The 18165-nt window shown below is 35.8% G+C and overlaps 1 protein-coding gene across 8 annotated transcripts in view; it reads right to left on the reverse strand.

Moving 5' to 3' along the window:
* PPFIA2 (PTPRF interacting protein alpha 2) overlaps positions 1-18165 on the reverse strand; it is a 288180-nt gene that overhangs the window by 128578 nt on the left and 141437 nt on the right. For 4 of the 8 annotated variants that reach the window (XM_048934184.1, XM_048934181.1, XM_048934183.1 and 1 more), the window contains one exon: positions 978-1040. The exons of the other annotated variants lie outside the window; for them this stretch is intronic. In XM_048934184.1, the coding sequence (XP_048790141.1) occupies positions 978-1040 (63 nt within the window). The remainder of the gene's footprint in view (positions 1-977; positions 1041-18165) is intronic. 8 annotated transcript variants of the gene reach the window in all.

Below are 18165 nucleotides of genomic sequence, written 5' to 3' on the forward strand. Positions count from 1 at the left end.
GAACATCTCAGGAGAAAAACGTTGTTCTACTTTTTTTTTCTTCTTCATTTTCCAGATTGGCAAGAACATACTTCATTCCCCCGATGTTGAATCACAGTACCTTTTTTCTTAGGTATTAGTAACTTTAACTGTATTGTACTCATAGTTCAATTGTTTGTTATATTTTAAAAGTGATGGGAATGTTTATCCAGAACTTCTGATAGCTCTCTGATAAAAAATATTTTTAGCTGAAAAGTAAACGATTAAACACGTTACATGATAGAAAGTAGTTTCTCTGTAACACAGAACCAAATTCTTTTCTCAACAGTACATCTCAAATTCCAGCTAACATTTCCCCATTCATGTATATAAGCTCAATTTTGGTTCAGTGACTTTCAATTTACTGACTAGGTATAGTAAAAAAGATATATGACCTATTATACTACAAGTGAATAAATTGCTTCTCCTGTTAACAAAATAGATTCTTGCTTTACTTTCATCTGCAGTAGTAACTCCCCTTTTCTGCATTCAGTCATGGGATATATTTGTTTAAGCAAGAAAAATGAAATTACCTTTCTTCCAAATTTAGTATTACACATCTTCATATTAAAATCCAATTTAGAACAAGATTAAGTGGAATAAATATAGCCTCTCATTGCTTTCCTCATTTTGTTTACTGCTGTTCTGCTGATTTCAACTGACAAGAGCATTGAGCTGAGAGGGAAGCAAGGTAAATTCAGAAGGATCTGTGAATGCATTATCATTGTCTTTATTTAGCAGTGCCATCAAACCATACAGGAATAAAATGACACCAATTCAGCATTTTGATAGGCTAAGACCTCACTTGTAGTACAATATTAAATGACCCTGAAATATATATATAACATACAGCATGAAGTAACCTCAAGATGACAGGCATCTCTGGGCAATAAATTATCAGTCACAAAAGGAGGATTTGCATTTAAATTACACAGAAATCCGAAATATGTAAAACATACATTAGGGCAGGATATGGTCCTTTGAATGTTATTCTCAATGCTCGTACCAGCAGCAACCGTCATCTGAAAAAGGGGGCAACAGAGATTCTGCTAAATGGAACAGAATTTCTAAAACTGCTACAGTATATTTAAATTATACCATGTTAATAAGATGAATGTTATTACCATCATTCAAGCAAGCTGATCTGAGAGAACAAAAATGTGACTCAACTGACATTCACAAAGTAAAACTGAAAGTATTGTTACCTCTTCTGACTGATGAGGTGCTGAGAACAACCAAACACTACGACACTTGTGTGTGCTGTACTGTGTTCTGCAGAAGAGAACTCTGAAGCATTGCCAAATAGTCAGATAACTTTGGATAAATAATTGCAGCTCCATGGCTAACTTTAAAATGAGTTCTCCATAAAGCAAATGATTTGCAAGAAAGAAGGAAAGTAGGATTTTCTCTTCCAAATTACTCAAATTAAAACTTTTTATGGATAGACACACTAAAAAAAGTAAAGTTTATAAATTATAAGGAAGAATATACTTATGAAACTGATACATTTTTCATGGTCTCTCAGACTTGTTTATCACAGCAAATAACCACAGCAATGAAAAACTTTATGGAAAAAAAAAGCTATATGTTGTTAGAAATCTGAAAGACCCTTTTTAGCATTAAGCATTATTTTCCTTCCTTTTTCATCAGTTTTTTCATGTGTTTTTGCAGAGCCTAACATACAGCATGCTTCTTTAAAAGCAACCCTTACTAGTAGGCAATCTGACATTTCTGCAGATCTCAATTTAGTGGGAACGAACAGCCAAAATATTCAAAAATTTCTACAAGTGCATTTTAGACATCTGGCTCAATCCATTCTGACTGCCAACGTAAAAAAAATGAGTTACAGACTAACTCTCCTAATAATTTCTTTCCATCATTGACAGAATACGTAACAATACACACAATGTTCAGCCTCATTATAGCTGAGCTGCATTATCTCTCAAAATAATTACTGACCAACTTTAATTCTGTGACTATTTACCAATTCAGATCAGAGAACCTGATACTCAGAACTAACAGAGTTCTGAACGGACAGTATTTTGGTGTTCAATTATTTCTAATAGAAGAAAAATCACATTTGAAAAATGCAACATACTGCAAGATGTGTTTTTAGAATGACATTGCTACTATAATTTACAATGAATTTTTATATTGACTATATATTATAACTTATTTATGCAGCAAATAAAAATGTGCCCATTTTCAGTATTTTTAACATCAGCCACAGGCACATACCTATCTATGAAATATACTGCTAATGCACTTCACATTCTGATTTGTAACAGTTTTTTAATATTTAAAATGACTTTAAAATTCCAGTGCTTTAAAAGTGAATTATGCTGTCAGGGGGAACAAAAAGATCAAATCTCGAATTTTATGCAAAACTCCCCATTCTATGCTGGCAAATTCTTAGCTTGCTTGTCTCAAATTTCCCTTCTTCAGATTCAGAACCTTAAAACATTGAAAGCATTTTATAATGCTTTTTGATGGTTTTTAAAAGAAATTTTACTTCATATGAAGTAGCTACTTTTGAAAAGAACATTTCCATGCAAAGAAAATTTGTGGTCAATTCACAGACAATGCTTAGGTGGATTTTTAACATCATTTTTGATACTGAATTTTGTAAGAAAAAAAAACACAGCCCACATTATGTTATCATGACATTTTTGTAAATAAAAAATAGCACAAGAAAACATACATTAACAATTTTATTCATTAGCTGTTTTACGCATCTTTCTTTAACATTACCTTAATACTCATTAATTTTAGCTTCAATGTTCATACATACTCAACTCTCAAAAATAGTTCAAACAAATGCATGTTTATTAATGTGTAAACTTACACATTTTAGCACATTTTAACTTTCATACATATATGCACACTGTATATCTGATGATTTCAGATAACGTTGTCCTTTTCTGTGAAAAGGTGGACTACTGTACACTTTTGACTGCTGCATCTGCATACTGTAAACTAATTCATCTTTGCTGTACAGCACTGATTTACCAACACTACACTGAGTGATTTCAGCAAAACTTTTCATATTACGTTTTAAATATTTTCCCCTTCTCTATTATATAATCACAATTAAATGTTTATTAATGTAAGGTATAAAATGAAATGCCTTCAATTCTAGCAACTTATGGGTTTAAGGTCCAGTATTTTTACTCTTCTGGTCTAGTATGGAAAACTAGAAATGAGTGATTCTTGATATTTCAATACTGTAACGCTATTTCCTTAAAGTATGGTAATTTTCTAATGCAACTGGAGTCATTGTACTTAAAAGGTCAGGTTTAAGAGAAGAGAAATGAAATGAAAATATACAGGTAAGAAGTATGAAACCTGTGCATTATTTCTGAAATTGTTTGCCTTCAAACTAAGTATGCTAAGGATACATTTTATACATACATTATACATACATTTTATTGTCATATGAAAATTTAGAGACAAAATTTATGAATTATGCAGTATAAATAATGCAGCAATTCTTCTGCTTGTTTATAAAATATTTATTCTACTCACGAAAGTATTTAATATTATAACACCTCCTTTGTACTTCGTACTCTGGTAAGTGGAATCCATTAGAATTAATATTAATGAAGCTTTCTATTATAGTTTGGTTTGCCTCCCTGAGAAAACGAAGAAGCATGTGAATTTATCATAGGAGACAACAGGGTCAACAGGGTGAGAAAATACCAAAACTGAAGCTCTAGAATTGCATCTATTCTGGTTTGGGATGAACACTTCACTTACTATTTGTTGTTAGTCACACACATGCACAGGGACATATTTTCAAACTATATCCTAAATGGTGGACCCTTTCCTCAACCAGTTTGAGGTAAAAATTCTCCATCAGAATAACACTTGGTGCTTCTTAACAATAACTCTGCAGTGTCTATTATTACATCAGTCACCACAGTACAAAATGCTATTTAGGTATTTTAGTCTATTGAAAATTTCATTTACTTGCATTAATTACTGTTTATTCCCTCATGCTTGTGTCATCTCTATGTGGGGGACCTAGCTGAGGTCATACTTAGAAAGCTATGTGAGCTACCTTCAATGTAAAAAAGACACACAAAAAAAACAACAAACGAAAGGAAGCTTCTTTTCAATAGCTAGAGATAGGAAGGCACTTTCCTCTAGAAAGCATATGTTCCTTTAGCAGTGGAAGGAAAACAACACGCATAAGATTAAATATTTCAAAACACATTTCACAGTGAAATTCATTACCTATTCTTTGCAACAACCTCAGACTAGAAAACGACCTACAATGAAGCCTATCCTGAAGAAGTGAAGCCTACTACGTATGCTATCCCATTCATCATTACTTTGGTGAGCTGTACCTTCAACACTGAAATGAGTTTAATCTATATTCTAATGATGCACACGCACAGAAAAATGTTTACTAATGTAGAATCCACAGAATGAATAGTTTTTATTTTGTTTATTCATATCTTTCTTTTTTTTAAGCCACTCTAGTTTCAGGTAATAGCATTTGTAATAGAAAACAACAATACATGTTATTTCCTTCCTAATTAAAACAAACAAACAAACAAAACAAAAAACCACCCCACCATCTCAACAAACTTTCCACTTAATCTAATGTTTTGTATTGTTCCACTATACTTTTAGCTTCCCATAGGAGGTATCTTTGTGAGAGACCTCTTAAAGAGCTGTCAGTAGGATCTGTTGCACAAAGGGATCTTTTATTGTTGAACCAAAATAGATATCATTCATTTTCCTTCCTCCTAAAACCTAAAACATCTTGTAATACATGAACCTTTTTCTTAAATCATATATTTCCATTCAGTTAGGCATTTAGTGAAGCGTAATGACATTGTAAATACGGCAAGAAAACAAATGGGCCTAAAATATTAGTATTGTTCTGTTAACTCTACAATGTTAAAAATGGCTCTAAAATTTAAGCAAGGAAAAAGAAGTCTCATTTTATGACCTGAATTAGTCTGTCTAAGCATGTGTATATGCAAAAAAAAAAAAAAAAAAAAAAAAAGCCATAATAAATTTATGTATGTAAGACACAATATAGAATCATAGGATCATAGAATCATTTAGCTTGAAAAAGACCCCAAAGATCAAGCACAACAGTCTACCTGATACTACCAAGTCCCATCACTGTCTTAAATACCTCTAAGGATGGTGACCCTGGGCATCACCTTCCAGTGCTTGACCAATTTCTCTGTGGAGCCTAATATTCAGTCTAAACCTCCTCTTTTGCAACTTGAGGTTCTTCCTCATCTCCTTTCATTTGTGACGTGAAAAAAGAGACCAATATCCTCCTCTCTGCAACCTTCTTTCAGACAGCTGTAGAGAGCAATAAGGTTCTCTCCCCTCAGCTTTCTCATCTCCAAGACTAAACAGTCCCTATTTTCCTCGGTCACTCATTATGTGTCTTGTTTACCAGTTCCTTCAAAAGCTTTGTTGCTGATACTCAAGCAACTTAATATTCTTGTAGTGAGGGATCCAAAACTGAATGCTGTACTTGAGATGCGATCTCACCAATGCCAAGTGTAGAAGGACAATCACTTCCCTGTGTCCTGCTGCCCATCCTACTTCCGATGCAAGCCACGATAACATTTATAGTTGTGTGGACATAAAAGTATATAAGAAAAATTTATATCTGTTTTACAAATAACACAAACACATCTATATCTAGTTACCTGTACAAATACCATGCAAATAATTTTTATATGCTTGATGATGGTTGAGCCACCATCCCTGGATGTGTTTAAAAACCGTTTGGATGTGGTGCTCAGGGACATGATTTAGCAGCAGGTTGTTAATTAGGGTAGTATGGTTAGGTTGAGGTTGGATTCAATGATCTTTAAGGTCTTTTCCAACCTGAGCAATTCTATGATTCTATTATTCTAATCCAGTACATGTAAAAGGAAATAAAAAAATCAGTAGGAGCTCTCTTGTACATATATGGTATATACAAAGTCCTGTACATACTTGACTTTGTACATGGGAGCATTTCCATTGAGCTTCAGGAAACTTGCTGTCTCTATAAAGTTAAAACTATGTTCAAAATTTTTCAATATCTGGCCATTAAAACATAATATGTAGAGAAAAACCTTGCAGGATAGAAATCTTCGTACACTAATGTTACATGTTGATATAAGGTGAAGTAATATATAATTAAGATTTTAAAGAGATAATAAGATTAACATTTGTTTACCAGTATCACAGTGACTGAATTGCATTATTATTTCTTGATTAATTATTTTATAAATGTTTTAGGATATGAATGCTGAATAATGCCATAGTTAAAATATCCTCATATACTTAGGCTATGAAATAGTGACTTAAATGTATTGAGCTTGGGACAATTTTTTTGGTAGCAAATAATGATTCAGAACAGTGATCACAGAAGCAGCGTTTGGGTTATTATAGCCATTAAAATAATCCAAGATCATGTCTCTGTGTTGTACCAAGGCATAAAAATAATTCAGGCATATATTTCATCATTAAAAATTCAGTTGATAGAAGATGTCTAAAAAAGAACTGTCTGACTAGTTCTTAGTCAAAGAAAGAAAAATATTTCCTGGTCTAATTGCCCAAAATTCCTTCACACAGAGACTTTTCAAACTACAAAATATATTTTTCAAGTGTAGAAAACAAAGGCGAAGCTCTATTTATACCATATAAAAATGTACATCTTGGAATGTTACGCTAATTGGTTTACAAACTCTGTGGAAATCACAATGACTACTCCTCTACTCTGTGTAATGTGTGTAATGAAGCATGAAGAGCTTGATTTTTATGTTCCAGGTGCAGTTCCAAGTCATTTTATTGATGATTGTTACTGAAAAGAAGGAAAGAGAGGAAAAGCAAATGAAAAATAAAAAAAAAAATAAAAAAAAAAAAATAAAAAAAAAAGGAAAAGCAATGATTACCCCAAGTCAACTACACCTGAAGTACTTCAATCCTGTTCTTCTAATCACCCAGCTGCCAGGTATCTTCCCACCTCAGCCCAGGGTGAGGGGATGGAAGACACAGAAGATCCTGCATCCCAACAGTAAGACAAGCCTGGCTTACGGGGATGAGTTGGGCTGCTGGGAGCTGAGAATCTCTGAGGCATCATTGCAGGAGAGTTGGACTAGATGGCCTTCAAAGGACCCTTCCAACTCTGATTCTAAGATTCTAAACTGTATGCATGGTCCAGGAAACATTAAGGAGGAAAATAAAAAGTACATGAACGCACTCTGTTGCCCAACAGTACAAATGGAATGAGGATTTTTCATTAAAGCTCTGCCCATTCTAATTCCTGCAACAATAGGTCTGCTGAGAGTAACAGCCTAAATCCTATATCCCAAAAACAAATTTCATAATCTATTTTCTACAGGTTAAGTACCAGTTCTATAACTATAACCTCATTCTATAAACTCAATAAATACAGTTAACATTGTCACACATTGATTTTTCTCACAGTCTAAGAAAAAAATGTTCCTAAGAGAAAAATGAACACAGAAGTAGATACTTGTTAGTCTACAAAGTGCTTGAGTAGAACTATTCTAGACTTGGTGGCTCATTTTAAATTGCAGAATCACAGAATGGCCAGGGTTGGAAGGGACCTCAAGGATCATGAATCTCCAACCTCTCTGCCACAGGCAGGGTCACCAACCTCCACATTCAATACTAGACCAGGCTGCCCAGGGCCCCATCCAATCTGGCCTTGAACACCTCCAGGGATGGTGCATCCACAACCTCTCTGGGCAGCCTGTTCCAGCACCTCACAACTCTCTCTGTAAAGAATTTCCCCCTGACATCCAACCTAAATCTTCCCTCCCTCAACTAAAAACCATTTCCCCTCGTCCTGCAGTTATCAACCCTTTCATAGAGTTGATTTCCCTCCCTAAATATTAAAGAGGACGCTCAGGGGAGACCTTATCACTCTCTGTAACTACCTGAAGGGAGGGTGTAGTGAGCTGGGGGTCAGCATTTCTCTCGTTTATCTAGTGATAGGACTAGAAGGAATGGCCTCGAATTGTGCCAGGGGAGATTTAGGCTGGATGTTAGGAAATACTACTTCTCCAAAAGTTGTCAGTCACTGGAATGGGCTGCCCAGGGAGGTGGGGGAGTCACCGACCCTGGAGGTGTTCAAGGAATGTTTGGATTTTATGTTGAGGGACATGGATTAGTGAGAACTATTGGTGACAGATGGATGGTTGGACTGGATGATCTTGTAGATCTTTCCCAACCTTGGTGATTCTGTGATTTATCCTTCTAGAGAAGACACTGTTGAAAAAATGAAGTTTGCTCTTGAATATATGAGTGGGATAGGCATATGATACTGCTAATTCCTGGGAGATTTAATATTACTGTGTTGGACCAGATTATACACCATCTGCCTCTTTCCCTCTCTGATGGTACAACACTATAGGTCCTGAAAAGGTCAGGGCCATCATATGCATTATTACTGTCCTACAATAATTTTATTACAACTTGCCACCATGTTAGCTAGGTACTGTGCAAGTAAGCTCTGAGAATATTTCTTATCTGAAAAATAACAGAACAATCAGTATGTGTATAAATAAATTTTACTTGGTATACTTATACATTGGTTTGGATGCCCTGTTTGTTTTTCCTGATAATTTTGAAGCCCAAGCCACAGATTTCAGCTTCAGTAGTACTTCTTTCCCTTAAAGATCCCCAAATCCCTTGAGCCCTCAAAAGACATTGGAATACCAAACAAATATACAGAATGCAGTGCTATGTTCATCATTTATACACTTTCAGGAACTGGGGCTGCTTATGATGCAGCCAAGCAGCAGCAAAGACAAATTAACAGTATTTGGTCTTTTTCTCTGTTGTTCATAACAATTTAGGTCAACAGCCAGATGTCAGAAGTCAGTTCAGCTTCACATTAACATCATGTGAGAAAGCTGCAAGCAATGGCAGATGCAGGCAGTGAAACTGCACCTTGGGAATGCAGCCCAAAGGTGGAGGATATCAGTAAAGAGGAATTGGAAACATTTCCACTGAAAATAACTAAGATGCTATAAGTGAGCAAGAGGCAAAACAGAAGGCTGATTTTAGTCTCCTCTGAAAAGCAGTGTATTATATCTGTGTCATATGAAATGAATTAATTACATTACCCTACAGGTGCAGTGCTTTCTCATATTGCATCAGGATGTGGAAGTAATGTATTCATACAGGAGTCCCAAAATTTTAAAAACTTGAAAATCCATCCCCCCATTCCCCAAACACCATCAAAACAGAAGCAAAACCACTGAGTTTCTCTATTGTAAGCAAACCTCTCAATTTGCAAGGAACTGAAGCAACACATACAATGGATTAAAAACAAACAAACAAAAATGAAATGCAGCCAGGATTCTTTAAAAGTGAGTGGCAACACTTGCTCAGCCAGCCAAAGAATTAGCATCAAAGCATCACTGGATAAATATCAGCTTTTTTCCCCCTCAGATTCACTCTAACAATATGAAAGACTACAGATCCAGACAGAAATAGTCTTCCTGAATACACACCAACTGCAGATTTAGACAAATGTCTATCACTAAAGACAAAATCTAGTTTTCAAAACACGTATTTGGGTCAAAAATCCAGATTGAACCATGCCAGCTTGATAACAGCACTAACATTTTCTAATAATAATGAAAAATAGGATTCAATAAACCTTATTTTGGAAAAAGAAATGCACTTTTCTGACATTTTTTAAAAATACATGATTTTTTTTTTATCATATTGTCACTGAAAAGTTGGCAACTCTAGGAAAAAAACATCATATGGTTTTATCTGCATATTAAGTATGCTTCAAGAATTAGTTTAAGCTAAAAAAATGCTTCTAAAACATAAGGTGAAAAGAAAGATATGAACTAATAGCCTCCCGAAGAAGCAGCTCTTTAGGACAAACAGCAAACTGTCATGATGTAATGAAGATCTGAGCTTGGTGAATAGGGCAAGTTTCCTAACAGCTGGAAAAAGGGAGATCAAATGTAGATGTAGCAGTTAGGGACATGGTTTAGTGGGCTTTATTTAGTGAGTTGGTGGTTGGATTTGGTCATCTTTAAGGTTGGAAAAGACCACTATGATTCCATGAAAATATCCTAATCAATTGAAAAAACATCCGTATAGAGAAGAAAAAGAAAGGATACAGATCAGTAAAGAGCAGCCGTGATCCAGAATCTGCACCAGCTCTTTACCTGAATCTGAAATTGAGTTCTTTCCATATCTCATCTAAATTAAATGCTTAATGAAAGAGTACTTGAAGTTACAAGTTCAAGATCCCTGACATGCCAGCGAAGAAGGCAATACTTTGAAGTGTAGTTCTTCATATTTGTGTGAATTGCCTAAAGTTAGATGGTTTGAATATAGCACAGTTCTCTCTTTTAGCCTAACAGACCTCAGCCTTGCTCCTTAAGGAATGCCAAGCATAGATGAGGACTTTAATTATTTAACTCAATTTTTCTTGGCAAAACATAGCACTGCTTTGAAAAGCTTTTTTTTTCTACCACTGCTGCATCATCACTGTCCACAGGAAAACACGGGAAAAGGATGCCAAACACACTGGATTTTCTGGCAGAACCAAATGAGCTGACAGCTATTTTTGAAGGATGCATCTCAAGACAGAAAATCTCCAAGCAATCAGATTACTGAGGAATGGTGACAGCCATATTTTCAATGAAAAATGTAACTCTGTTAGGAATGCAGTGTGTTATAACTTTCAAATGTAGCAAACTTTAGCTTGAAAGCACTGAGAAAGAAGTTAATTTCATTCATATCAAATCCTTCATCCAAGATTTTTTGTGTTTCAGTTGCAAATGGATTTAAAAAGTTGTCATTTACAACACAATTCCACATGAAATGATAAAAGAAAATAGATACTGCATATATAAAGATACTGAAGGAAACATTATAATTGCAAACATATAGATAATGGTATATTTGCCAAAAGAAGCAATGCAGATTGACTGCTTTCTGTTAGCATGTGGAAAATACAAAATAATTCCACTTAGTAGAATCTGACATGATTCAAGTAACTTTTTCACCACAGTCTAAATTAAATTGCGTTGGCCTGCATTGCACCAGAGGCAGAATGTGGATGAACAGTCCTTGCTCGACCAACTCACACAATTAAGTTAAGGATATTCCTTGAAAGGAAAGTTTTTGAAAGTACTGCAAACATCACATTGCATTTGATAAAGAGGAAGACGGGAGACAGAGCTAACTCTCTTTTCATTCACTAACCGCAGCACAGCTGCCAGGTCTGCTGTGAGTGTCCCCAGTGAGTATTGCAAACCCAAAGGTGGAAAGCCAGAGAAAACACTAACTGGGCACAGGACAAACACACTCCAAAATTCACATGTGCAGGTGTTTCCCAAGCAAATTCCTACTGACTGCTGGAAAATGCAGCAAAGATTTACAATTACAATAAAGGCTTGAGTTCTGAAAACAACTCTCTCCTGAGGTTAGTTTTACTGATCTGAATATGGAAGGCAATGAAGTATATCTTCAATCACTAACAATGTAACAGATTTTAAGGTGTATTACTCTAATCGTTCTCACTTTGGTGTATATGGAAAAGACATTTATTAGGACGCCCTTCTGAATTTCTTCTCCCAACCATCCATAGAATCCTCAGAGTTGGAAGGGACATTTAAAGGCCATCTGGTCCAACTCCTCTGCAATTAATGAAAAAGAGATGTCCACAGCTAGATCAGGTTGCTCAGAGCCTGGTCCAGCCTGGCCTTGAATGTTTTCAAGGATAGGGCTTCCACCACATCTCTAGGCAACCCGCTCCAGTGTCTCACCACTCTCACTATAAATGAATTTTACCTTATCTCTGACCTAAATCTCACATCTTTTAGTTTGAAACTATTTCCCCTCATCCTATTACAACAGACTCTGCTAAAGAGTGCGTCTCCTTCTTTCCTGTAACTCCCTTTTAGATACTGAAGGGCAGCTATCAGGTCTCCTTGAACCCTTCTTTTCTCCAGGCAGAACAGCCTCAGCTCTTTCAGTCTGTCCTCAGTGGAGAGGTGTTCCATCCCTTGAATCATTTTTGGGGCTCACCTCTGGAGTACTGTGTTCATCTCTCTCCTATCATGAGGACTCCACATCTGGACACAGTACTCCAAGTGAGGCCTCACTAGCACACGGTAGAGGGGCAGGATCACCTCCCTCGACCTGTTGGCCACACTTCTTTTGATGCAGGCCAGGATACTGTTGGCTTTCTGGGCTGTGAAGGCACAATGCTGGCTCATGTCCAGCTTGCCCTCCACTGGTACCCAGAGACCCTTTTCGACTGGGCTATGTTCAATACTTTCATCCCTCAGCTTGTATTGGTAGTGAGGGTTGCCGCAACCCAGGTTCAAGACTTGGATCTGTTGAACCTTATTAGATTCTTCTAGACCTGCTGCATAAGCCTTCTAGGTACTTCTGGATGGCATCCTATCCTTCAGGTGTGTCTGCTACACCCCACTGCTTGGTGTCATCTGCAAACTTGCTGAGGGTGCACTCAATCTCACTGTTTTGTCACTGATGAAGATATTAAAGAGTATTGGTCCCAGCACTGACCCCTGGGGGACACCACTCATCACTGATCTCAATCCAGGCACTGAGCCATTGTCCACCATTCTCTGGGTTTTATACTGCAATCAGTTGCTCATCCATTGAACAGCCCATCCAACAAATCCACCTCTTTTCAATTTGGAGAGAAAGATTTTGTACGATACTGTGTCAAAGGCCTTACTGAAGTCCAGACAGATGGCATTAGTGGCTCCTCCCTTGCCTATTGATGCAGTTACACCATCATAGAAGGCCACTAGGTTGTTCAAAAAGGATTTGCCCTCAGTAAAGCCATGCTGGTTCCAGGAGGATAAATCCCAAACTTTTCTGCGTTTTTTTCTTGCACCTTTGGTTCACAACATTAATTTTAAAATAACATAGTTCTTAAAACTTGAAATGCTACTTAAAACTATAGCAACACTCATAGGAAATAAGCTCAGAAAAAAAAGGTTAACAAAAAGATCATATTTAACCAATCTTTTAAATTTTAAATTGAATTTGATGAAATATTTTTAATACAATATATTGCCTTTAAAAATATCAAAAAAGTAGACCTATGCATAATATCATCATTTATATTAGTTAACGTTCTCTCCAACAAAGGTTTTGCATATGTCTTATGCACATGCATTGATGGAATACATAATTAACAGGGACATGGTTAAAAAAATGAGACAGAAGAGTGTCTTAGCCATTATCACAGCATTTGTTGTGGAATAGAGACACATACATTAGATCAATAAATGCTCTGATTTGATAGCCTTAATTGTAAGTGTCATGTAAAATTACTGAGAAGTACCACCTTTTCTAGCTGCGAACAGCTCTGCTTCCTTCAGTACAATCTTAACAGCTTTATGGTTTTATACATCCAATTGTCTCAAATATAATGATGGGAGCAGTGACAACTGTTTGTAAGGAAAAGCTTATTTTCTAGACATCTTGCATCCCTATGTAGTACTGAATAATTAAATAGTGTTTAGTATGATAAATAACCAAGTGTTCCTGCAACTAGACAAGAATTTTAAAGCAGTAACAGCTACAATTTCAGGTCAGCATGTTTTAAAAACATACTTTGTTTCATCCACCTTTTAAATATCTCTGAAGCTATTATATTTGCAGAATCTATACCAACACAGGGTCTGAGACAACTCCACACCTAAGGTAAAACTAAGACACTTTACATGGATATTTACGAGAGCGTATTTGGTTGTGTATCTTCAATTCTCCACCTCTGTGCATATAGTTTGGGTTTTCTATTAAGATTTAAAAGCTTTAATACACTTGAAACCCTATGTTAGGCACTATTATATTGTTATTTATTTAGAAATGGGAAGAAGATTATAACATTACGATTGTGATTATCGCACTAATCAGGCACTAACACTGGATGCACATATGTCTTCTGTCCTTTACTGCCACCCTGCAACAGTCTGTCTGCTACTGGCTTAGTGACTTTAAAACATTTCCACTATGCGATAAGAAGCCTCCTAGTCAATGCACAGTATAGCTAGGAGTCATACGGTAGACAGGAAACTCATGTCAAATTTAGTCTTTTCCATTTTCAGAACATGGACAGAAACTAAATTCTGCTACTTTTAAAGTGATTGCCTGAACAATTAATTTCACAGAAATATTTGGAGTCCTTCCTTTTATCTCTTCTATTGGATTTTCTCCTCTTTACATACGGTTTAACTACCTGTGAAGAGAGATCTGTGACTCTCAGATCACTTGCTGTACTTTCTACAGTAATGGCTTCTTCTATCTGGCTGACCAGTTGTATGTAATGGTTCAATATCAAAACCAGGAGATCAACACAGGCCAGGGAACAGCCTGATTATTAGTGCCATCTTCTAAGATCAATGTCACAGTCACTAAAATAACAGATAATAGGATCATATCACACTTTCCATAGTTTATTTACATTACTTAAAGTAACAGCTTTGAAACCAAACATCTCTTTTCTTTTTTTTCCTGACAAGTTTCTATTAATAGGAAAGAAAAAAAATATTGCGCTAATAGCTCAGAGTGGAATGGTTTATACTCTCATTTTTCTGCTGTGCTGTCAAACAAAAAGATCAATTATTCACTGTCACTGTTATAGTGATTCTGAGGTGATCAGATACTGCAATGACGGACTGCTGCGAGAGCCAGAAAAAATTAAACCTTCTCCGTCTTGCTGCATTGTGGAATTTAAATTAATCCTTCTCTTTTCTCCCATTTGTGCAAGCCTCATCACTTTACCTCCAAATTTTATTTCCCCAAAAGTATTTTCCCAATAGGAACAGATACACATATTGTGCAACTGGAGCATTTACTGACAATCAGATTTTTTTGCATGCAAGTTGTGTCTGGTACTCCAGTGATTTTGTGGTTGTAAGTCTCAAAGACTGAGTGTTAATGAAGAGATGTGAGCTACTCTGTAGCTATCTATTTATAATTCCATCAGAGAGGCCTAGTGTTAAACATGTGATGGAAGAAATGTTAGTCAGAGGAAAACAGATGGGGTAGCTAATTTTTCTTTCACAGTGTTTACACATTGCTGAAGTTTTGTTAACTCTCACAGCAGAAAAACAAGAATGCCCTGCTAATATGCAGCAGTACTCACGAGCAGACTTTAAGGAGGAAACTGTCAAGTTTTTATCTTCTTCTTATCGTCAGGTATCCTGGCAGTAGTGTGTACTGGCCTACATCTGCAGCCAGAGTCAGCAGTTCATGCATTCAGTCCCCAGACTTCAGGTGCTACCTGGTTCTCCTCCTCTCTGAGTACATGACAGTTTTACATGCACACCAGAAAAAGAGCTTCAGTTTTAACTACTTCACAGACAACATTACCTGTTACAAACTAATGTTCTGTTTGCACACACATGCTCTAAATATGAAATGAAATCCCTATAGCTGTCATTAAAAGGGCATCTTAATTTGAGAGGTTTTGCTCTGAGCAAGTTCCGCTGAACTTTAAAGTCATTTGGAATATAAGCACTTAATCCTTGCATTCTTTGTGAAATAAAACCATATCAGTTACTCAAGAAAACTGCTGCTCCAAATGAACTCAATTCAAAATGCAGGTAAGGCAGTCAAGCCAACTACTTCAGAGTACGTGAATTGAGTATTTCATTCAAGTGGAAAATTCAGACGTTGAATTCTCAAAAACACGTTCCTTACTGATAAAGAGCCCCCTTGTAACACCTGGAACATCAAAACTGGCTTTAAGCCTTCCAAAAGTTCCCTTTTAATGTTACTAGATGCATAGATGCATCATGGGAAACAAAAAGAAAAACCTGACCAAAGAAATCCTGTTGTATCAACAGAAATTCTAAGAAGTTGGAAAAAAATAATGATGTCAATAATGAATGATGTTACATTCAAGAGCAAGTTCACCAGTTCTGTAGAACTGAAAGAAAAAACTTTATAAGTTGAGGAATATAATTAGTGTTGACTACAATTAAGCTCCTCAGATTTTTATTTTTATTTTTAAATCATGACATTCTCAATCATATAAGACTAGCCAACTTCATTATTTTTATTTCTTGATATGTATGATTAGCCTTGCACATGTGTTCTGAAACCTGATGGTGTGAACATAAATCACAGAAGTTGTTCACAAAATCTTTTAATTACAGGAAATCATTTATAAACAACTTCAGGAAAAAAATATTTAACTCCACCCCAAAATTACCAAAATAGAGCTTTGTGAAATACCCAAATTTCTGGGTGATAACACATACATTTGTTCTTTTGCTCAACACACGTGCCTACCCAAATGGAAGTCTGAAACATTCACTGCTGCTGAAAAGTTGTGACAGCAATTTGTAAACAAGCATCTTTCAAATCATTGATTTGTCTAATCTTAATCTTTTTGTGCCTGAGATCTACTGAAAAGGCGTTTCTCTAGTTTTCAGAAGAATCAGCACTACTGTATTCAGTTTAGCAGCAGCAGTACTGTCAGTTTGTTAGTTTCTTTTAAGTGAAACTATCGTCACAAGAACCAAAATGAACACAGACTCTTCTGTGGAATTAGTAATGCACTAGCATTTCTAGGCATCCAAAACCTTTGATGTTGTCAGCACAAGGTGATGAAAGATAACCTTTCGGATCTGGTATTTTTTCCCAAATACATGGGGATACAATGCTTTAATCACTATTCTGACAGTCTAAAGCCACTTGGGATGATGTGCTGGTTTAGAAAAAAGTCACTTACAAATGAACTTGGACTGAAGAAATCTAGGAACACATTTTGAGTGTCTGTATGTGATATAATCCTTATGATATCTACAAATCTGAATGCATACCTACTTCCATGACACTTCTTAACTCTAAAGAAAACCCACATGGAAAAAGATGACCTACACTTTGAAAACCAGATAGAACAATGACTACTTCCTAATATTTGGTGGATAGCTATGAAGTGCAATACCTTCACCTGTTGATGCTTCACCATGCTTTTGAATATGTCATAAAGCTTCTGTTATTCTTTGTTTTCTAAAATGTGCTTCTGCTGGCTAATAGAATTTTGTCTTTTCTAAACTGTTGCTTTGAGAGTACAGATTATGGTTCTAGAAAATAAGACATTGACTGCTAATTAATCCAGTTGAGAAACATGTAATGCTTTAAAAACCTGTAAGACTGCAAACATTACTTGCAAGTACAGTCAGTATTACATGCCTTACATAGTAGTGTATTGTCTTTTGCTTTTATGTCTCTTTTCTCTTAATTTTGTGTATCAAATTGTTTCACATTGCAGTCATTGGAGCCATGCCTACATTTCTATTCTCCTTGCAACAATGGGACCTCATCCTTCATTAGACTTTCTAAGTAGTATCACTACTGCTGAAGATTTATATACTACACAGAGCACATAGCAATTCTGATGTTAGAAATAGTAGAAATTGCATGTCACAATATTGAATGTATAAAAATGTTCTTTATAAATATTATAGTAAGTTCAAGGTCTTTATATCAGGTGTAACTTTATAATAAATGTTTACAAATGAAAGCCAGCAGGAATGGATTAAGAAGGATCCTGCAGATTAGTGAGCTGTAAAATCATGAGACAGAGCAGCAGGCAGCATTTCTGAACACGGCTGATTACTGCTGGCCAATTGCCCATTTCAGAAAGCTTCACTTCTGCATTTCTGCAGCAGTTAAATAACTGCAGACCTCAGGAATGTGTTTGGACAGGGACTAAAATAGGAAGAGTCCTTTTTATAAGCACCCAGCTTGCAGACGAGAGTTTCTGCCACCAAAAATCAAAATGCATTGAACTGATGTAATAAACGTATTAAACCTGAAAATAGGCCAGATAGTGCCATTTTATTTCTCAGCACAAAATCCAATACTTTTAAATGAAGAAAAAAGTTTTAGGAAGCATGGATTCTAAGAGTAGTTCTGAAATAATACAGATAAAAATATCCACTACATTGTATATATTATACCTATGCTACCCAACACATCCAGTATCTTCTCTGCATACACATTCAAAGCTCAGAAAAACTCATAACTAATCTACACTAAAACATCTTAAAGAGTCTAAATTTGAAGGTAATATCTGCTTTATTTTACAAATCAAACTCAAAACATTATGCCTGGAATTCTACT

The sequence above is a fragment of the Lagopus muta genome, chromosome 1 (genome assembly GCF_023343835.1).
Source record: "Lagopus muta isolate bLagMut1 chromosome 1, bLagMut1 primary, whole genome shotgun sequence".
NCBI lineage: Eukaryota > Metazoa > Chordata > Aves > Galliformes > Phasianidae > Lagopus > Lagopus muta.